Genomic DNA, 22,660 nt, shown 5'->3' with positions numbered 1-22,660 from the left:
AAGGTTCTGATTTCACACTCAAATGGTTCTTCTAGTTTCTAAATAGTCCGAATTTAACGAAATTAAAAGTTTTCGCCAAAGGGTCCTTCGAGCGATTTCTCCACCCCTTCAGCTTTTGAACAAAAAGAAGGTGGACTTACTGACGGAAAAGTTATTTACCGCTTTCATGCCATGTCGCCGTAAAGTCTTGCATTTTAGGAAACACAAATCGGTTCACAATCTAATTTTGGAGCCATGCAAGGAATTTAATTCATACCATAAAATTTCAGTCGTCAAGAAATCTGGCGTTTGTACAAGTGATCATGCAGAACAGAAGTAGCTGCAAACTGAATTTGACTGTTTTATAACTGTGGAGAATTAGCGGGTATGCGTTTTCCCGCGCCGCTTGGCTGTCGTGACTGCGTTGGTTTTGGTTTCACGGCACTCAGTTAAAGCTTCAGAACAATCTAGATCTAGAAATACCGTAAATTCTCCAATAAGACCTAATAAGTCCCCTAGAGGTCTTATTTATTTCAGGTACTTTGGGTGGGTGGCTCATCAGGGGAGCTTAATCAAGGAGGGGGGGGGGGGCTTATTAATTTAGTACTCAATAAAGAACTCAATATTTAAAGTGAGGAGTTTTATCCAAATACGACTTTCGTAACTTGTGCGAGGGTTCTCTGTTCCGCTATCGTGACAAAATTTTGCTTGTTTGGGGTATTTGAACGCATATTGGCCCGAGGTGGAGGTGGAGGGAGGGGGTGGGGGGAGAGCGAAGGGGAGTCTGAACGAACCAATCTTCGAAAGTTCAAATGCTCAGGGGGTTTCCCGTGGGTGGGATTTTGAAGTTTCGAATTGATCGACTGTAGCGTCTGTAGAGTGTAGCTTTGTTCTAGGAGACGGTAACATCAACCGAAGAACTGTGGCATCCCGATTTCTCGAACCTCCAGGGGAAACGTAAATTGGTTCGAGAAATCGGGTGTTCGAGAAATCGGGGGTGAAAGTACAAGTGAAGCAAATCCAAGGGAAACAAGGTTTGGTTCGAGATACGAGAGGTTCGAGAAACCGAGGGTTCGAGAAATCGGGATTCCACTGTAGATGAAGTTCAATTCAGACAGGCTGATCATCTATTTACTCTAAAATAAGGGAGAGACCGATAACTCGGCCTTGAAATGGGGTTCTCCGAGGAAAATAAGGAGAAGACATAAGTAAAGCTGCTATCATTACAGGTGTGGTTTTTCTTAAACAAACCACAACAGCAGCGGCAATGAGCGCGTGGCGAAACAATAGAGTTAACGAGTATAACAATACCTCAGCTTGTGCCTTTTAAAATTATTTACATCTTTAGCAAGCCGTCCTCTACAAAACAACAAAGTGAAAACAGAAACGTTTGCGTGGTTTGAGAACCGGCACACTAACGGCGAATTATTTTCCCATTATTTTTCTATTTAGAATTATTTTTCTATTTAGAACTCAACGTTTCGCTTATATGTTACGCTGTAGTTTGGGTTTTGGCGCCGTTGGAGATTGTAATTATATCTAGCCATTTGCGAAAATATAATGCATAAATTCATTTTTCAATAGACGTATTCCACGGAGTTTTAGTCCTGATTGCTTAGGGTCCCTATTATAGTGATCCAGTTTGACTGAAGACCACTGTGGTCCCTTGTCAAAGCTCTTGGTGTTCGTTGAAGGACCCACGTCCACGACAATTTTGATTTTTGTTTTGTTTTTGATTTTCGTCTTATGAGTGGCTCAGTTCGTGCGCTCTCTTTTTCAAATCTTTAACCGATGAGAAATCTATTTTTTCCATTTTTTTGGATCGTTTCATTCTTAAAAGCCGAAAAATGTAAAATTGTTGTTGTTGTCGGATTACTAGGCACGGGCGTCCAATGATTGTTCATCGGAGAGGCAGAGTAACGCTTGTCACGCACTACTGGCTTGTGACGTCGCTGTTACGCTTCGGAATTACGCATAACTGAGTCGTGCAGTTTGAACTGTCTTTACACAAACGAAAAAAAATGGTTCAATAGGACGCTGTACTTGTACGCATCTGGGAGTTTGGAGAGATAATTTGGCCCGCTTAACAGGTAAGATTCATTACCAGTTATATGGTTTGCATGTGAAGGTTTAACTTTCCGAACACAAGAGGTTTGTTTTGTTCGTCAAATATCATGCAGTTTAACCTACACAGACACTTGAGCGATTTCTTTTCTTCGGGTTTGACTCATCAGAAGACTTGATCTGTTTCAAGGTTTAGTGAGAAGTCGAATATGATAGCAGCGATAAAAATTGGTGGAGTTCTTCAGCCAAAGTGCAGTTCCCAAATTGCTAAGTAACCATAATTGCTCGCGCGCGAGACGGAATTAACTGAATACTCGTCTCCATAGTGCAGCTGTGCTATAATAATGTAAGTATTCGGTTTGGATTTGTGCTTTTCTGTAGAGATATTATTATTCACCCATTAAGAAATAAATTACTTCGGCTGCTGTTCTTGTAAATTCTTTATCGAATGCTTCCGAATCGACATTTCCTCTCATGAAATTCGACATTCGCAGTTGTGTGTGTGCTTTTGTACAGAATCCTTAAAATGGCGTCCATGGATACGGCCGATAAGTAATGCTAAATGCGTCCTCTTTCAAAATTCGAAGCCTATTCGATTAAAAGCGCGAGTGGAACAAGTTTGAAAGTTTTAATTTATCTGCAAAGTTACAAGGCTTGTTTTATCCACCTTGCTATGGACGGGAGAATGTATTCTTAAACTATGATTTAAGCCGGTTGTTTCCATTTGAATTCTTTATGCCGTAATTCGAAAGCATCTTGATTTTACGCGTTACTCGAGATTTTCGAAAGAGATCGTCCGAATTTATCTTTAAAAGAGGAAAGGAAAGAATGAACGTTAAATTAGTTTTATAGCTTAAGATGTCGTTTGATCCTTATATTGTATATTCAATGTTGTAGTTGACGCGGATGTGTGGTTTAAAAGTTGTTTCAATCTCCTGGTTTTTAAAATGGTTGTGCCTTTGAGGAATGATAGCGAGGCTTTTATTTATTTTTTTCCAAATTTTGATTAGAACGTTCGTATTGTAACTGCATTTATGGTTCACCGTAGTTTGTTTGTGGTTAGTGTACGCGTAGTCAAGAAAGAGAGCTGTAAGAAGGTTACAAGGTTACACGAGCTGGAATGATAGCTAAATCCAAATTGCCTCCTAATTAAATATTAAATAATTCACACAAAGTTGGGAGATGATGTTACTCTCCAAAAATTTCTTTGAGATGTATACTGGTATGTATCGTACAATTATGAATGAATGATTTTTAAAAGTCTGTGTTATGTACATTCTGTTCTCATTTCTCCTTTAATAAAAATGAAATGCTTTTTTTTTTCTTTGAATAATGGAATAAAATTTACATAATTATTTAATTTTGAACATTATAATTCCAAATTGTGTTAGTTAATCCATGTCGTAGAAAAGCCCACAAGTAATTTCTTCTCACTGAAAAACAAGTAAAAAGAAAGCTGAGGAGTAACTCAGTCACCTTTTGTATCTTTCAAGGATTGTGTCACTTATGAATGTTCATGTTGCTTGAGAAGGAGAGCCAGCTCTCTAGTTAAACATGAAGAATTCATAACTTTTCACAACTGTTGCTCAGGGTATTTAGTTAATCCCCTTAAAATTACAGATCTGATAAAAAATACATTTCCATAATTTGGTGTTATATCAAACTGAACTAATATTGATCATGATTCTTTTTGTAAGTACTGGTACATGCACACACACTTTCACTCACAGTCATGTTCTCAACACAACATTTATGATATACGAATATTTGATTGTGTAGTCTGGTAACTTCTCACTGGACCCTGCATGATGATGACTTCCACACAGGTTGTCCAAATGCCAGTCACCACTGCTGACATGCAGTCCTGCTCAGGAATATCCTTACCCAGATGAACAGACTTCACTATCAAAATGTTATCCTCAAGTTCCAACAATTTAAAAAGAGAAGAATATTGACAAACTAATTTATATTGCTGTTACTATGCAAAAGTAGTGATAGTGCTCTATTTATAAGCTATTATAGTCGTGAACAAAATAATTATTTCAACTAAATGTACATGTAGTTTTCCAATCACTGCCCAAGACCAAAGCTAGCAAAGATCTCGACAAATTTAAAAATTAGGCTGCTAAGGTTTGTGTTGATGATCGACATAAGACTGACATCAGCACTGACTTCTGATTTGGTTCCCCACAATAGCCTCAATGTTATTTAATCCTTGTTCTGCAGAGATGAATCATCTCTTAGCACTTTTGGTGCTGTTTTCAAGTGCCAATGGTGATGGGAATTTTCGTTTTACAAACACACACATTGAATTGTCAGAAGAGCCCTTTACTCAAGCATCATTTGGAGTCTCAAGGACAGGATCTATGACAGGGACTGTGATTCTTACATGTCAGGTTGGTTTGGCAAAAACCAATAATATTTGTTAATTTGATGTAGCAAAACCTTTTATTTTCAATTATGAAGTTGGTGTCAGTTATGTTTCAGACTCAGTATAGAACAGTATAGGTGTTACTGTCTGTTTTTAAGGTTTCCCAAACCCTCTCTCCTCTTTTATTTCTCTAATTTTAATTAACAAGCATTGATGGGTGCCAGCAATTGGTACCCAATACTGCAGGGTGGTACAGATTTGCCACTCACAGGGGTAGTTTTCCATCCAGGCACTGGCTTGCCATGGTTGAAGCTCCCCGGATGCTTCAGGCATCTACACCTACCTTATATACACCTATATGTACCTGAAGTCCTACTATTTCAGCAAAGCAGTCTTAAACTTTTGATTTTCTTTCAGATGAATGCTTCTGCTCAAGACGATGTGGATGGCCTTTCACAGAATGTGGAATTTAAGCCAAACCAGAACTCTGGATCTTGTGTCTTCACAATAGTAGATGATGCAATTCCTGAGGCCAATGAAACATTCTCTATTGACCTGACTGTAGGTGGAGGATCTGGAACCGTGGTATCACCGTCAGTGGCATATTTAACAATACTTGCTAATGACGATGCATTTGGTATCATTGGGTTCAATGAGGTAGGTAACAATGGATAAACTGTGGAGAAGTGCATGATTCTGTAACTCACAAGTTTGTAGCTAAAAGATAAGGCCTCTGGCTGAAATTTCAAGGTAAGTAGCTCAAAGATATTGTTGGATATCAGAGGATTATAGTTATTGTGTAATCTCAGAAGCCTTGTGGTGCTCTACCGAGCAATCACTGAAAAGGTAGCCGTGCTGTTTTTTATCTGCCAACAACCCTGAACATGTCTTGATTTGTTTTGAACAGTAACTGTGTTCACAAATTCATGTAGCACAAATTTTTGTCTCATGTTTATTAATTTTTTTTATATGCATGTACTAATGGTATGAATTGTTCCTTAAAAAATGGTAAATTTTTTTTGAACTTGGTCATCAAAGAAAGGAATGTTAAATTTGCTCTGTGACAGGCATAGAACAAATAAAAATCTGATTCCCCATAAGGAAATGTAGCTCAGAGTTTTGCTATTCAAGGTTCCGTGTTTTTTTGTTGGTCCATATCTACGATAAACCAAATAATGTTATGATTGTGAATTTTTCAACTTTTTATAAGCATAAATTAGTATTTTTTATTACTAACTGACATCACATGATCTCTTGTATTTTTCCAGACTGGACCAATTGTAGTGGATGAAGTGTCAGCAGGAGAGAATACAAAGAACATCAAACTAGTTAGAAAAGCTGGTCTGATAAGTTCAGTACAAGTGTCTTGGAGGGTATGGACATTCTTAGCTCATTGGGAATCATGCTCTAGCTCAAAGTTTTTTTCTAGGTTAAGCCACTTGAACAGAAAGATATAAACCAGCTTAACCAATCAACACCAGTTTAATTTTTGTGTTTTGTTCATTTTGAATTATAATCTGAAGCAAGGGAAAGTAAAAGCAAATTGTCATGTAGATTGCCTCAATGGAAGTCATCATTGGAGTCAAAAGTCTTGACTCTGATGGTGAGTTTGACTCAAGATTAACCTGTAAGAGTCATGATTCCGATGAAGACTTCTCTTTCAATCTTTGAAATGCTGACCACTGCTTTCACCAACAGTTTTTTCAGGACTGTTCTCTCCCAAGTGATCAGACTATGCAGTCAACTGCATGTATTACTCTCCGGTTTAAAACTATTAATTATTAAAAAAAAACTTTCTTATAACTTGTCCTTTACAGATCACAAGTGGACCTAACAGTGGATCAGATGATTTTACTCACACCAGTGGGGTGGTTGTATTTGATGCTAATCAGTACATGGCTAATCTTTCCCTCCTTGTAAAGCCAGATAATGTGAGTAGACTTTCTTTCCCTTAATGTTTTTTTTACAAGGCTACTGGTAAGTGTATGCTGTAATTAAGACAAGGTGAAAATTTAGGAAATACGATTTAGGGGGCCTGGGGATGGTTTACAAGGATAATGCTATGTGCTTTTGCTTGGCTTGCTTGGTTTGCTTTGCTTGGTTTGTTTCCTTTCCTTTTCCTACCATTAATTTTTTGGCCAAGTGTCCATCAAAATTTGCACACACAGGTATGTAAGTGTGTGTTGATAGGTGCCTAGTGATGAATTGTGCCTCAGGTACCAATTGGTCCCCAGTACCTCCTGCTAAGACTGAAGATGGCAGCCCTCATCTGTTGATACATGAATTGTATACCTCTATAGCACCTACCATCCAATACTATTGACCATTATCATTCACTTTACATATGCAGCACCACCCAAACATGAGTTGACAGATGATTGATTCTAAAAAGTTTTGGGAAAAGATCAAGGCTTAAGTTTACAGTTTTGATTTGGAGTTTTGGAAAGTCAATTTTTTAAATGTACTCAGTTTGCCATTTTCCAATTTCATTCTTTAAAGCAGAACTATCGAACGCACAAGTGTCAAGTTGAATATTTTCATTGATTATAATTTTAATTTAAAATCATAGGTACCAGAAAATGATGAGACATTCACACTGGTCTTAGAATCACCAACTGGTGGAGCAGTAGTTGAGACAGGTGCTGATCAAATCACCGTGACAATCTCTGCAAATGATGCTCCATTAGAATTTCCAATTCAACAGCTCACAGTCCCTGAAAACCAGTCTACTATTGACATTGAAGTTCATAGAGGAGTTGCAGATGATGGCATTAACAGGATTGGACCTGTGAATGAGGTTGCAACTGTAGAGTGGTATCTTGCACCAGGTCTTGCCAAACCAGGGAAGGACTATAGAGACAGTAGGAGTACACTAACATTCCAACCTGGTGATACCATAAAGAAGATAACTGTTCAATTAATTGATGATAATGTGCCAGAGCAAGCAGAGAATTTTACTATCCGTCTGGCAAATGCAAGTCAAAATGCTTACATCAAGCCACCTGGTATTGCTACTGTGATTCTTTTGCCAAATGATGATCAACATGGGGTAATTTTATTTGGGGATCATCCTTCCAGTTTAGATGAAGATAGTGCAGCAAGAGTAGGCATGTTTTATGTGAATCGTAGTGCTGGAACGTTTGGAGAGGTGACAGTTTCTTGGAAAATCCATGGTGATGCTGTAAGTTCAGTTTTTGAGAGCACATCTGGGATGATAACATTCTCTGCAGGAGTGAGTCAGTCATCATTTCAAGTCTCTGTTCGTTTAGACTCTGTGCCAGAAGAGGCTAAGCAGTTCTATGTTCAGCTATATAATGTCACAGGTGGAGCAAGGCTTGAGAATGCTCTGTCAGCACAAAGAGCTGATTTTTTTGTACAAGACAGTGATAATGTGTATGGTGTCTTCCAATTTGCTGGAGATAATGAGCAAAGGCTAGATATGGTGAGTGTGTTATGTGTCCTGCAAAGTCAGGGGATTTCATGTCTACTGAGCAAAACTGATGATCAACCTGTGATTTACTTAGAGTTATGTAGTTTGGCTAATCATGCATTGTTAAATGAATGCTGACTATAATGGTAGATGCATATTTTTGTCTCTTGTGTAGTGTATCTTGAAAATGAGATGAAGTAAATGTATTTTTATTTACTTCTAGAAGTTGTTCACCCCTGCAACAAATACAGTTTCCCTTCAATCAATCTTTACTTCAGTCTCTTTCCATCTTTTCCCCCAGGACAGTGAACCTCGTCATCTACTGCTTAATATAACGAGGATTGGGGGACTAGTTGGAGATGTTGCTGTAAACGTAAGTGTTGGCTATATTCTACCAGGAAGCAGCAGCAGTTCAAATGATAAAGAACAAGAAGTAACACTGACTGCTGGCTCCAGCAGTGTCTCCGTTACAGTGCAGATTGCCAATGATCAATTTATTAAACTTGGTGCTGCATTTAAAGCTGAGCTGACAGGAGTGGCTTTAAGAGGAGGAGGTGGGTACTTGATTTTAGTACAGTCTAAGTACACTTGAAAGCATCAAGGAAGCAAAGGTAGTTGTTCAAGCACATGGCAATGCCACCCTCCCCTCCCCCCCCATTTAAGTGATACACCTGTAAGAATGCATGGACTGTGAGATATAGTTAGTGCACAGTCCTCCTCATCTTAAGGCCTGTATACTTGGGAGCCCTAGGTGGATCAGTGTTTTGTGTTCTAGGAAAGGCTCTTACTCTCACATTGCCTCTGGATGGGTACAGTCAAAGTGTCAAGGTGACCTGACAAAATGTTGGTTCACACTTTGGGGTGGACACAGCTGTAGCTGGGGAAGGAGGGATAAATGATTTCAAATCCCTCCATGTGGCTGAAATTCGTATAAGATTATTTTATTAAGATTGGCATTCTGGTGTGTAAGCTGTCTCTACTTTTACCATTGATACAAAAATGCCACACCTTTACAAATACAAAAATTGTTATTTTTTTAAATGTCCAACAGCATCTGCCATAGTAAACTCAGTGAAACCCTCATCACCCAAGATTGGAAACAGGCCTATGGTCTACCTAAACATAACTGTTGCAGATGCCAACGGAGAAGTTGGATTTTCCACAGTACATCAGCAGGTTTCTGTTCAGGAGCCGGCAGGTCCATCATCTCGGTTTGTTCATTTGCTGGTAAAGCGAACTGGAACTGCAGATAAGGTTGTCGTATACTGGAATATCACAAGTAAAAGTGACACTTTTTTTGCTAATGATACTGGTCCACAGAGTGGAAATGTCACATTTGAAGAAGGTAATGTTCCTCCGATGGCTTTCCATTTTCAATTTTTTTTTATACTTAATAGTGTGTTTTGTTTTGGGGGCAGGATTATGATCCTCTCACATCTACTCAAACTTTCTACACTTTCTAGTTTGTTGCAAACTGCTAGGAATGGTACCAAATAAAAATCTTCAGATAATGCCATCTCAGTTATGGTACCATAATTATTGAAGTGTATTCTTAAACAGCCCAAAGGCACAGATGTATGCACATTTTAATTTTCAGTCTTTGATGATACTTTACTTTATCTTGAAGGTCATGATGAGGTTAATGTTACAATTGAAATCAAACCAGACAGTACTCCAGAAGTAGCTGAAACCTTCACTGTCAACCTGGTCCATGTGTCAAATCTTGACAGACTCCAGACAGGAGCAGTAAGTAGACCTTCTGTTACTGCCACTTCATTTTTCACTCTTTGACAACACCTTCCTGTGTTTAATATTATCTTTGAATGTCTTTTTCAGAGTAGTGCACAAGTTACCATTGAAGAAAATGATAAACCAGGGGGGACATTTGAGTTCAAGAATACCTCTTCCCTCTACTTACAGGTAGGTTTAAGAACTTTTTTATGTTGCTGCATATAAACTAAGGCAGGGGTCGCACTTACGCCTTATTTTTTTTATGTCGCGTCATAATTTGCCCCACAAATATGTCGCGACATTTGCATCAGGGAAGTAATGGAGGTCGCACGTAGGCGACATAAATGATATTTGAAACCGGACTGTCAACTCTTAATATTTCACGCGCGAAAAGAGTGCCAAATATAATTTTAAACAACAAACATATGAAATACATATATATGAACTGCGGTTATGAAACGTATATGTGCACGATCCTTCGCAGTAAAGCACTATTTAAGCAATAGTGAAAATCAGACCTGAAAAAAAATTCAGGCCTGTACGGGATTCGAACCACTGACCTCTGCGATACTAGTGCAGCGCTCTACCAATTGAGCTAATATAAACGGACATATATGTTTCATAACCGCAGTTCATATATATGTATTTTATATGTTTGTTGTTTGATTTATCGTCTACGGGTTTATGTCGAATTAATTTGATGGCCTGCTCTCAGTTGGCTTGTTAGCTCAATTGGTAGAGCGCTGCACTAGTATCGCAGAGGTCAGTGGTTCGAATCCCGTACAGGCCTGAATTTGTTTTCAGGTCTGATTTTCACTATTGCTTAAATAGTGCTTTACTGCGAAGGATCGTGCACATATACGGTAAATATAATTTTGTAGACATGAGGCTGGTCCTAATTTTATTAGCGACATTTCTTCAATCTATATTCAATTTGTTAAATGTGCAAAACCTCATTGGTGTGTACGCATTGCACAACATTTGCCAATGGCAAATTTTGGCTCGTGCCGCTCTAAACCGACGTCGGCGGATGCAGAGAAGAAGAAATTGCCGACTTAGATTTTGGGAAAAAATCTGCGAGGCAAAGGGTGAAAACGAGTCATCCCCATACTGAGAATAATTAGGTGAATAGTGCAAATTTGTAAATTGGTATGGGTTGAAATTCGACATAGGGACCAGATAAAACATTTGTCGAGAAAACCTGTGACTAAAATATTGAACCGATAGCTAGCTGTGTACACTTGTTGTCTTTGCAGAATTGCGAAAATCCAAATTTTTGCTAATATTTCAGATTTGATCGACATTGCGACAGAAGAAAAACAAAAATTGTTATTTTAAGGCGATAAGACTAGATATGGCCTGCCTCGAGGCAGGACATCGGCATTTTTTATCTTTAGGTCCTTCGGACATAGTTATGTCTGGTTGCGACAAAAGGGTTGCACTTGTCGCAAGCACGCGATGACAGATTTTATGTCCAATGTAAAACACCAAAAGCGTAAGTGTGACCCCTGCCTGAGGTACTGTATTAATGTAGGAGGTTGACTCCCAGTGTGAAAGAAGAAAGTGTCTTGCTTAGGAACACAACGAGATGACATGACCAGGCCTTCAACCTAGACTTATCTGGGGCTGGCATGTTAGTCTTAAGATAACCAGGCATTACTAAAATTATAGTATGCTAGATTAATCCAGTTGTTTGGTGGAAAGTTTATTACTGATTGATTGATAAAATTGTGATTGATAGAAAACTGAAAACAGAAACCAAAAAACATGTTTCTCTGGTATGCTTTGTTTTCATTATAACTCTAGTTTTAAACTTTAACTTTTATGCAAGCTTCAATTTTCTCTTCTCAGGAGGGTGATGCCTTTAGTGTGGTCATTAAGCGACTGGGTAGTGCATTGGACACTCGCTGGGTGGAGTTCAAAATGGTTCCCTCAGGTAACAATAATCGACTCTAACACACCAAAATCAATATGTTTGAACCACTGCTAGGAAAACTAAATTGAGTACATGAAGGCAAGGCTGACAGGTACAAACTTTGCATCAAATGAATTAAGAAAGCAAATAATAGCTTTTCCCATTGTTATTTTTTTGCACCTTCATTTTTAATCTAAACGTTTTCTAATGAAAAGGGAGTTCTCTCAGGTACCTGTAAGCCCCAACACATTAGGCCCAGTTTTCCTGGTCTTGTCCAAATGTGTTAAAGGGGTACAGCCACATTCATTGACAACATTTTTTTTATCTCAGGAGCTGATGATTTCTCTGGTAGTGTGAAGTTGGTCAGATTTCTGCCTGGTGAACGAGAAAAATCTTTTGCAGTGATTGCAAAAACTGATAATGTTCCTGAGGTATGCTTGGAAACTCATATCAAAGCTTTTTTAAAATCACTGAGTCAGATTATAAAGATGACTGAGGGGAAATTAAAATCCACAAGGATGTCAAAAAAGTACAGGACTTGCATCCTGTCATCTTGACCAAACAACCTTGGTCAGGGTTTGGTTAAACCCTGGCTTTAAGATTAAATTTGGGTAAAATGAGTGGGAAATCCTTGCTGGGGTAAGATACTGAAGGCTCAAAGCTAGCTTTGACAAACATAAGTTTTCAGTCATCTGTGTTTACACCCAATCTAGATCATGTAAAGATTCCTTGGACAGGTTATAATTGTGCAATTGGTTGAGACACACATTTGAGTCAGTTTAGTCTATGAGAGTTTGCACATGTATGAACAGAAGTGAAGCCTCCCAAATGAATAAAAGTAAAATCTTATATGGTAGTCAACAAGTATGAAAACATTTTAGTCAAGTTCATCCATCTTTCTTGCTTTGGTATTCAGTCGAGATAGAGTAATCACTTCATCTTGCCTATTTTCACAGACCCAGCTATACAGCTATGAATGTTATTCTTTTTATTACTTTACAGATCGACGAGAAATTTTTGTTGGGTTTATTCAGTGAAGGACCCGAGGGACAGAAAGGTGTTCTGGGAAGTCATACAACAGTCAATGTTACCATCAAGGAAAATGATGATCCTTATGGTGTGGTTGGCTTCAGAGCCCCTAGTCTCATCGAAATCATTGGTAAATATTCTCCTCTTTTGACAACTTGACAAACTTATGAAATAAGTAATACACTCAAACAACAAATATATATGAAATACATATATATGAACTGCGGTTATGAAACGTATATGTGCACGATCCTTCGCAGTAAAGCACTATTTAAGCAATAGTGAAAATCAGACCTGAAAAAAATTCAGGCCTGTACGGGATTCGAACCACTGACCTCTGCGATACTAGTGCAGCGCTCTACCAATTGAGCTAACAAGCCAACTGGGAGCAGGCCATCAAATTAATTCGATTAATTAATTTTTTTTCAGGTGTAATTTTCACTATTGCTTAAATAGTGCTTTACTGCGAAGGATCGTGCACATATACGTTTCATAACCGCAGTTCATATATATGTATTTCATATATATTTGTTGTTTGATTTATCATCTACAGGTTTATGTCGAATTAATTTGATGGCCTGCTCCCAGTTGGCTTGTTAGCTCAATTGGTAGAGCGCTGCACTAGTATCGCAGAGGTCAGTGGTTCGAATCCCGTACAGGCCTGAATTTGTTTTCAGGTCTGATTTTCACTATTGCTTAAATAGTGCTTTACTGCGAAGGATCGTGCACATATACGTTTCATAACTGCAGTTCATATATATGTATTTCATATATATTTGTTGTTTGATTTATCATCTACGGGTTTATGTCGAATTAATTTGATGGCCTGCTCCCAGTTGGCTTGTTAGCTCAATTGGTAGAGTGCTGCACTAGTATCGCAGAGGTCAGTGGTTCGAATCCCGTACAGGCCTGAATTGTTTTCAGGTCTGATTTTCACTATTGCTTAAATAGTGCTTTACTGCGAAGGATCGTGCACATAGAAGTAATACACTGTATGTTGTTTCGGAGGCACTTTAGGCAGCAATATTTGTGCAGGTTTAGTATGTTTCAGCCGTGTTGGGGAATTGTTTTAATCAGTGTTCTTCTCCCCCTCCTTCTCTCCTTGTTTTTCCTCAGCTATTTTAGTGTTAGCTTCCCTGTACCCTCTTTTGGGGGCTCGTGGCTGTGTTGCCAGTTATAACCAATCATAGAGGCATGATTCAATCAAGGGGTCGAGTACCATAGATGAAAGCTCTCGGATATATTAGTCTGTCAATTTCCTTGGAAAGATGCATATGAGAACTTAAGAATTTATGTTTCTTGATTGAAAGCAGTTAGGGATCGTGTCTTTTCTTGTTTACTTAGATGAATCCAAGGACAACACAGAAAGCGCCCGTTTTGAGGTTTCCCGCGACAAAGGAACCTTTGGAGTCGTGTTGGTTTCCTGGAATATAACTGCCAATAACGGTGGCAACCCAGCCAGCGATGTGTCTCCAGTGTCTGGTCAGGTCACTTTCTCAGCTGGAGAGAATTCCAAGTTTATAACTATTGAATCTCGACTAGACAACGTGAGTCCTTAATTCAGTTCAAATTTCTAAATAAGTCATTTTAGAGCCATTTTCAATTGATTGTCGTAAGAAACATGGGACTTGTTTGGTTTTGCTTCAGTTCGCCTGCTGATTGGCCCGAAAGACTCGCACCTCACTCTCAACCAATCAAGTTCAGAACTAAAACCAATCCCGGCCCGGTCACTCGCACTTCCCGCGCTTCAGGCAATTTGCTTGTTTTTGTTTTTGGTCCTTTTTGATATCTTTGGTTTTGGTCCTATGACACTGTTTGGAAAAGCTCCCTTTCTCCTTGCAATGGCTTAGAACTTAGCTAACGTTTTTTTTTTGTTTTTTTTTTGCAGATTCCCGAAGGAAACGAGTCATTCACGTTGCGTCTCGACAACATATCGAGCATAGCCAAATTAGCTAGTCAGGATTTACTTGAAGCCACTTTAATCATCTCCAAGAACGATGATCCAGTATATTTTGCTCCCCCCACCTCAATACAAGTCCAAGAGGGTCTGTATGCCAATTTAATCATTGAACGTGGAGGTGATGGTAACGATGCAGTTGACGTTTTCTACCAAACCATTGATGGAACCGCGACTTCTTCATCTGGTGATTACCAGTCCAAGACAGCAAAAGTGACATTCGATGTTGGAGAGTTCCAAAAGACCATATCGATTATGGTGTCGAATGACAGCACCCCTGAGGGAGTGGAGACGTTTACAGTCCGTCTTTTGAACTCAACAGGGGACACAGTGCTTTATAACAAAACTGCTGCCACTGTGACCATTTTGGCAAGTGACAAAGGGACCGGAGTTTTTAAGTTTGCTTCCAGTTCACTGAACAAGACAACACAAGAGAATGCAGCGGTTGAATTTACGTAAGAGATACTCCTTACTACGCAATAGCTTCTTACGAGTTATGTGTTGTTCTTTGGCTTACTGTTATCAAAATCCGAAGTTTTTTCATTTGTGAGTGATTTGTACTTAAATTGTGCAATTTACCTTGTATTTGCTTGTGGCTGAGAAAGGAAGCAAGTCACAGTAATATTAGGACGGTGAGTTTGTTTGACGGGGAGAACAAGATTCCTGATAAGAATCATCATGTGTTTAGTTAACTAACTACTCATAGCACTTCTTTCGCATACAGGATACTTATTGAATTTGTAGTTAACTTGATTGGAGACCTAAAATTTCCTGTATGAGTGAGATACAGCTCACCCTAAAGATACAATTGTTGCATTGTTTGAAACTTTGGCTGGCAGTCTTGGACTGTCAAAGACTTTCTGGAAATTAAGATCAAGAGGAATCTTTATGATTTAATAACTTCTATGGCATATTGATCTCTACCCTTTAGTGTCGAAAGAGAGTTTGCCCAGTTTGGTGAGGTTAGAGTGTACTGGAAAGTCGTTCGCTTATATCCCAATGGCACCACTATGGACCTGTCATCAGGCCAAGAGTTTACAGATGTCGTTGACTTTGTTACATTTGCCAACGGTGAATCATCACAGTCTGTTAGACTGAGACCGCTACAGGATAGAATCGCTGAATTAGATGAAACTTTTCAACTTCAGCTCGTCAATGCAACAGGTATTTATCTTACAAAAGATCTTCGTCCATGTCCTCATTCATAGATAATTTTTCTTTGTCTCATCAGATGTTGGATATTTTGTAATCTAAATGATTTACCTAATCAAACTCGAGCGCTCCGAGAAGAGCAAATACTCGAAAACTAACTGTCATTAAAAAAAAAAAAAAAAACATAAATGAGCATGGCTTTGTGGTAATGTACAATGTTCTTGAGGTACAACTAATTTTTCTGTAGCCAGGAGTAATCTCATTAATAGGCCAAAACTAACATGTCATAATTGACATAAGCTACATGGTATAGCTACCGTAACGTCTTTTAGCGAGTAATGTAATCAGGAGGCGTAGAAATCACTGTCCATGAAGCAAACTCATGACATTCGACTGACAAACAACTCTTCACACGACTTTGGTAGAGACATCCACTCAGAATGTTGAAAAGTCTTTGCTGTTACTGACATTAGGGCCTTTAAGATGTCATGCCGGCGCGCTTGGTAACTGGCGACAAAGAGTGAACTTGCGTTTCTCAAAATTTTTCATGTATTTCAATGTGTTTACCTTCTGTAGCGGCGAGCTTCATCTCTGACTTCTTTTTAGGAATTCAAACTGGTGAAAACGGTGTTATAAGCAGTCCTTCGAAAGCATCTCTGACAGTTACCACCAATGATGACCCTAATGGATTGATGAGGTTTGAAAAAAGATCTTTGGACATTCCAGAAGACTATAATCCTGGAATGAAAGCTACCACCATAAAAACTGTTACAGTTTTGAGAGATCAAGGCTCATGGGGAAGCATTAAGGTAAGATTTACGACACGTGGGAAACCTGAAGAGTATCCAGAAGATTGAGTCAACATTATGAGTATGCTCAGGGGCTGTAGCCTGAACGCTGTAGTACGTTTACACTTCAGAAAAGCCCACGTCAACAGCAAAAAAGAAATTTGTCTGTATGCGATCATTCTACCTATGCGTTTTGGAACGTGGTTGGAAATTTCCGGAATGTCTTTGGTTCCGACATATCTTGAGTGACAATTATGTTCTCTATAATAATCTGAAGCATTTGGCTTAAAGTATTAGAAGCTGTCCTATAAGTCTACGCCCATTGGCACCAACACATGTAGTTAAGTTTCCTGGAAACGCTATGTGTCATGAATGTGGGAAAGAAAATCTGGGTCTTCTGTGCTGAATCGAGCCCTTGATCGTGACATGATGTTTGTGTGACAATGCCCCACCATGCTAGTAATCATTTTGTGTACTGTACCGCATGTTGGTTCAACGGCACCTAGGCAATAGTGTGTTGTTGTGTCTCAAGAGTGCACTTTTACTTTTGTTTGAAGGTTGCTTGGGAAATTCAAACAGCTTCAGCGTCATTGATTAGCATTAATGATAATGCTTATGACTTGTTCCTACTTGGCTCAAAGATGTCAGGTGTTGACAGCCGGCCTGATCTCCGCAGATTAAATACAGAGACTTATGTGTATTGTTTTTATGGAACTAACAATGGTAAGGCTATGAAGTTGCGTTACACACTAACCCTCAGTAGTGGTGAACGCGCAACGTTTCATACAATACATTAAATTTATGCAGCAAACAGGTGATGAGAATGAACATCCTTATTAGATCTGGATACACGATCGTGATTGTTATCTTTACTGACTACCAAGGAAGCGTACGGCACGAAACATTGCTTTTTGGGGGAAGGGAACGATAGGTTAACTTAACTAGGGCAAAAGAGATACAATTGAAGTAATAGGGGTTAAAAAGATTAACGAGTCAACAATTTTGTCGCCGATTGCAGGTAAATGTCTCGAAAATTGCACAATGTGAGATTGAAAATTCCGTTCTTACATAGTATTTACCATCTAACCTTTGCTGGTTTTGTAATCACAGAATCATTTGTTGAACTGTCGGCTTCCACCAGTCCACAATCAAAGTTTAGTGTGAGGTGAGCATTATTCACATTGTTTTTTAAAGATTAGTTTGAAATTAGTTTACAATTGCACCATTTGCAAGAGGAGTGGCAGTCTTCCATAGTGTTACTTTCAAGTAAATTCCACATTGATTGGTAAATTTTAACCGCTCTGATTGGTGCATTTTGATCCTTGTTTTTTTTTTTTTAGGGAAGTTGATCCCTGAATAAGCGTCTAATCCTGTTCTAATGTCTTCATTCTTTCAGATTCTGGGTGAATGCTACTAAAGGAATGTATGGATATGTGCTGACCAGTGTGGATGGAAATGCCGTGAACTTTGCTTTGGCTCTAAATACGACTGGATCTACTACAATGGCAGACTTTTTCTATTTGTCAAACAAGGTACAAGAAGCTGATAAATGTGCTGACTTTTGGAGATCATGGTCTCGTTATCGGGATAGTAACGCCGTAGTGAATGATGATTTCTATGCTTGCTACTTACGAGAAGATACGCTTTTGATTTTTCTTGTTTTTGTTAGATTTATGACCAAAGGGATCCAGAAGTAGCCAGGTAGCATGTGGAAAAAAAACAAAAGAAAACAAAACAAAACGAAATAAAAATCAAACGAAAGAAATAAAATAGCGCGAACTAAATGTAAACTTCACAAAGCTGGACCAAACGAACAAATTGTAATTTTGATCGGGGAATCTTAAGTAGAAGTGTTCTGTACAATTACATTTAATGCAACTCACAATGGAGAATGGAAAACATCTCTGGTAGATATTATGAGACGCAAAATCGTATACCTCCACTTTGTTTCAGACTGAGATAAATCTAGGCAAGAACATTGCAGACAACAGCTGGCATTTTGTGGTTTTCACTGTGGACGTAAATGTTGTTCAGTTCTATGTCGATGGAGATCCAGTCGGCAATGCACAGTAAGGATTTGAAACTAAGTTTTATGATTAAGCACATATCTATGATATTTAAAATAAAAAAAATTTCATTTATGCAAAATTCTGAATTTGGCACACCTTTTTATTGGTTCCTGCTCATGTTCTTCGAAACGTAATGGCTAAATGGTTAGCAGGATGCACAGTGGATCGTGAGGTCCAGGGTCGAGTCAGGGTTAGGTCATATCTGTTGTGTTCATTTGAAATATTCTCAAGAGCCTCTCTCCATCTAGGAGTGTAAATTGGTACCGGCAAATTGTCAGCGAAACGCGACTGCTGTGGAGGTAGTCACGGTGGACCAAAAATAACGTCCCATCCAGATGGAAGAGCATTTTATTCTTATAGCTTCATGAGATTCGAAGTCGTGGAGCTGGGATAAGCTGCAGGAATAGGGCGTCACTTGACTCGTAAGATGATGCAGGCGTTATGACGTACATCCTTCATGTACGGATGTTTTTTTATGTTTTTCAAGTTAAGCGCCGCGTGCGGAGTCTAACAGGCCACCTTAAACCTTACCTAGCGTCATGTGTATTCCATTTTTAATGACGATTGTTCTTTAACCTTTTTTTTAGTCCGCTCCCTTCAGGATCATTAAGTGCTAATGCTGTTTACCGCGTGGGAAAAGGACCTACCTCAGAATCACAGTTTACAGGATGCATCCAGGACATAACAGAGTATCGAGAGGTGATAGTGGCAAGGTACAAACCCCTCTATTGTTCTGATGTGAGCGACCTATCACTCTATGTAGAAGGTTGTCTAGGGGAAGTCTCTTTTCCGCAAAACGTGAATTTTTATCAATAATTCTTCATGATCGGTGGCCTAAGGGTAAACTGTGTTGAACTAAAAGTTATAACGCGTTTCACTGTCAATTTCCACGTGATTTTTGATACTCACCCTGTGCAATTTTCAATGGGGGCCAGGTGAGCGATGAAATCATAGCTTTAAAGTCAGCACCTTAACAAATTGGCCTCGTCATATGAATTGAGCTTGTATCATTACACTGTTAACCGTTCAATCTCGTTTTTGCCAGATTTATCTCAGTCGGGTTTAATTCTTCAAACGCTCCATCTCTTCTCGTCTTTGTCAAGTTTCCTAGTCTACTAATGATGAATAAAGTAACATGTTGCGTGCTTATTTTTTGTCGTGATTCGAGCTCCACCGTCTCCCACTTTTTTCGCCATGAACCTCATTACTGCACTTTTGGGTTTTGTCACTAAATTATGCAGTAGCGAAATTTGAATTCAGCACTACCTGTAGCCTCTTTTGTGTTTTTTTTTTCGATTAGGTCAGTCAAAGAAATGGCCAACTCTAACAACGAACTGACACCAATAAATGGCTATTTAACCTTTGAGCCTGGTGTAACACAAAGGACATTGACGATAAGCACTATTGATGATAACGAACCAGAAGATGACACGCCCTATAATGTAGTCCTCTACAGTCCTTTGGGCGGGGCGCGACTGGACACTAATGAGTTCTGGATGGATCTTAAAGGTAAAATGAATAATTATTTCACATTTGATATACCGAACAGCTCTAAGTAACGGCACTTTTAATTTAAAATGTGTATTCCTCAAACGAGATTAAATTTTAGTTCATTTTCGCTATTAATCAAGCACTTGAAAAACTCAGTGTATCTCACCAGAACATTCCAGTAACAATCTTTAAGTTCTACATGTATTTTCATTCCTGAAATTTTCTTGTAAGATGCACCCTGTGTATTGGACTTTAGACCTCACTTTTGTAATTGAAATGCAAACTTCGGACATTTCCCGCAGTAAAATTCTCTATTTGTAAATTTCATGCACGAAGAGGAAGAGCAAATTTTGTGCAGAGGAATTACCTCCAAAATCCAAGCACAGTATAAATATCCTCCATCATTTTTTCATTGTATATAACCCTTTTTTATCAATCTTGAGTCGAGCAAATGCACAAGAGCAGCGTCTACAGCGTCAGAAGGAACAGAAAAACACTGATGAAAGAAAAAAATATCTGTCTTGATGAATGTGCTGTCTTTTTTTTCTTTTTCAGTACTTAAGAGTGACAACGCCAATGGTTTGTTCGGTTTAAAGTCAATCAATCCAATAGTGATCAGCGAATCTACTAACGTTACTGTGACTATTGAACGGCTCAAGGGTCGGTATGGGGCAGCCACTGTCTATTGGAGTGTATTCAAGAACTCATCTTCTCTATTAGCTTCAGAGGATTTCATTATGGCCAGTGGAAGTGTGAATTTTGCTGAGAATGAAGACGAGAAGGTATGAAAATGGTCTTCTTCACAGCCGTTCACAGCACATTCATGGAATGAAGCTAAAGATGTATTGAATGAAGCTAAAGATGTGTTGAATTGAACAATATCTTATTAACCTCAAGTTGAACATTAGCGGATAGTTTGGGTCAGAGTGGTTTTGGCTGGGTTTAGAAAGTAATCTGAAATTGTTCATGTTACTCTCGGCCGCGCCTCGACCAACTCTTTTGTCTCTCTGGCGTTTTCTAAAGTTCCTGCGTGTATCCACACCCCCGATGTACGCGCTTTAAGTAAGAACCAATCTCTGGATGTATGTTTAATAACAGTTTTGTTGATACGTTGCTCTTTCCAGGTTGTGATCATTCCTGTAAATGACGACGCATTACCAGAAGTAGATGAATATTTCTCTCTCAATTTAACATCTGTTTCCCCCACGGACGGAAGCACTCCAACAAGTGCTGCAAGCCTCAGACCTGGTTTTACACAAGTTGATATAACTATTCGAGAGAATGACTATCCCAATGGATTACTGCAGTTCATGCATGCTGTTCCAGTTGCAAATGGACCAATTCTGCCATCTTCTTCCCAGTTTAATGTTGACACTCGGGAAAGTGCTGGGACACTTACACTTCATGTGATCAGAGCTCAAGGAACATTGGGTGAGTCGAGCAGTGTCTTGCACTGAATGAAATCATCTAGTCAGCTTTTTATTTGGAGCAATTGTTGTCCTCCACAGTCGAAGAACACAGAGATTATCTCTAGAGGCGAGACAACACCTCTTGGAGAAGTATACTCCAGAAACTGTATGGTTCTGCCTCCACTATCAAAACTTAGTTTTGCAATTGTGGTACTGAGAGATTTTTCATCTCAGGGAGTCTTTCCTAACTTGGTGAAATTTGTCTTTCAAAGAGGTGGAAAGCGATTTCTGGAGCTTACTTCTTCGTTAAGAATTTTTTAGATGTGCTGAGCATCTCATTTTTTTTTTCTTATTCGCAGGGAGTGTTAAATGTCAGTGGAAGACTATTGCAGGCACAGCAAAAACTCCAGAAGATTATATTGGTAGTACAGGCGCTGTTGAGTTTGCTCCTGGCGCTCGAAACAGCACAATTGACATCCGAATTGTGGATAACAATATCTCAGAGCTGAATAAGACATTTAGAGTAGAGCTGTTCAGTGCCGAAGGAGGAGGTAGGTTTTGAGGTGTTCACTGTTTTCTTTTTTCAGTAGCTCGTGCTTGCACTGAGTGATCCTCCATGCAGGGAGCTCTTTGCCCGAAGCGACGTCTTCTTCCCCTCCTGCCAGGAGGATGGAATGGTAGTTTATCACAGTCTTCCCCCCTCCCCCTTTCCACAAGAATTTTTGTTTCAAGCAGCTATTAAAGAGGGAGCTTAAGTTTCCCCTAAACTTTCAAACGTTTTCGTCGAATATTAATTTGGAAGCGCGTGTTTGACCGTTTTGCCGCCCCTCTCGGAATGGCTGCACATGCCTAATTTAGATCAAACTTTTCAACGCGAAAATTTGCTTCAGAATGCTTGCTCGTTTAACCAATCCACGTTTTGGGCTACAAAAACGTAAATGTTTCACCGTTTAGCTGGAAGAATCAGGGGATATGTGGTACATAATGTAACAAAACCACATTACTTGAGTGATCCTAAAGCCGGGACGAGATGTTTTTGTAGCTCGCGTCAACAAAATCTGCCGATTAAAGCAGTTAACCTTGATGAAGCTACGCTCTTCCATCCTATCAAGAAGGAGTTTGATCAGAATCGCGCTTTTTAACGCAATCGAGCGGACTGTTTCTTTCGGGAACATACATTAAAGGACAAGTATTTGATAATACAAATTTAGCAGATGCATGTACATGGTGTGGAAATCAGTCCTTCGAGGCAACCTCATTTGACATATTTTGTTT

At 39.1% G+C, this 22,660-nt stretch overlaps 1 protein-coding gene across 3 annotated transcripts in view; it reads left to right on the top strand.

Moving 5' to 3' along the window:
• Window positions 1-1,924: 1,924 nt before the first annotated feature.
• LOC111340920 (adhesion G protein-coupled receptor V1) overlaps window positions 1,925-22,660 on the top strand; it is a 63,219-nt gene continuing 42,483 nt past the window's right edge. For 2 of the 3 annotated variants that reach the window (XM_088757630.1, XM_088757629.1), the window contains exons 1-26: window positions 1,925-2,069; window positions 4,270-4,439; window positions 4,832-5,071; window positions 5,683-5,787; window positions 6,232-6,345; window positions 6,984-7,856; window positions 8,146-8,398; window positions 8,896-9,189; window positions 9,472-9,590; window positions 9,681-9,764; window positions 11,427-11,511; window positions 11,821-11,921; window positions 12,493-12,649; window positions 13,864-14,066; window positions 14,408-14,931; window positions 15,408-15,640; window positions 16,235-16,437; window positions 16,974-17,139; window positions 17,527-17,581; window positions 17,813-17,948; window positions 18,370-18,485; window positions 19,073-19,198; window positions 19,786-19,994; window positions 20,532-20,758; window positions 21,101-21,407; window positions 21,745-21,936. In XM_088757630.1, coding sequence (XP_088613756.1) covers window positions 4,272-4,439; window positions 4,832-5,071; window positions 5,683-5,787; window positions 6,232-6,345; window positions 6,984-7,856; window positions 8,146-8,398; window positions 8,896-9,189; window positions 9,472-9,590; window positions 9,681-9,764; window positions 11,427-11,511; window positions 11,821-11,921; window positions 12,493-12,649; window positions 13,864-14,066; window positions 14,408-14,931; window positions 15,408-15,640; window positions 16,235-16,437; window positions 16,974-17,139; window positions 17,527-17,581; window positions 17,813-17,948; window positions 18,370-18,485; window positions 19,073-19,198; window positions 19,786-19,994; window positions 20,532-20,758; window positions 21,101-21,407; window positions 21,745-21,936 — 5,290 coding nt within the window. In that variant the 5' untranslated portion in view covers window positions 1,925-2,069; window positions 4,270-4,271. The remainder of the gene's footprint in view (window positions 2,070-4,269; window positions 4,440-4,831; window positions 5,072-5,682; window positions 5,788-6,231; window positions 6,346-6,983; window positions 7,857-8,145; window positions 8,399-8,895; window positions 9,190-9,471; window positions 9,591-9,680; window positions 9,765-11,426; window positions 11,512-11,820; window positions 11,922-12,492; window positions 12,650-13,863; window positions 14,067-14,407; window positions 14,932-15,407; window positions 15,641-16,234; window positions 16,438-16,973; window positions 17,140-17,526; window positions 17,582-17,812; window positions 17,949-18,369; window positions 18,486-19,072; window positions 19,199-19,785; window positions 19,995-20,531; window positions 20,759-21,100; window positions 21,408-21,744; window positions 21,937-22,660) is intronic. The other variant, XM_088757631.1, reaches the window with a different exon arrangement.

This window comes from Stylophora pistillata, chromosome 4 (assembly GCF_964205215.1).
Source record: "Stylophora pistillata chromosome 4, jaStyPist1.2, whole genome shotgun sequence".
Classification (NCBI taxonomy): Eukaryota; Metazoa; Cnidaria; class Anthozoa; order Scleractinia; family Pocilloporidae; genus Stylophora; species Stylophora pistillata.
Note: the sequence above shows the minus strand (reverse complement) of the source record. Positions and strands in the feature narration are given on the sequence as shown.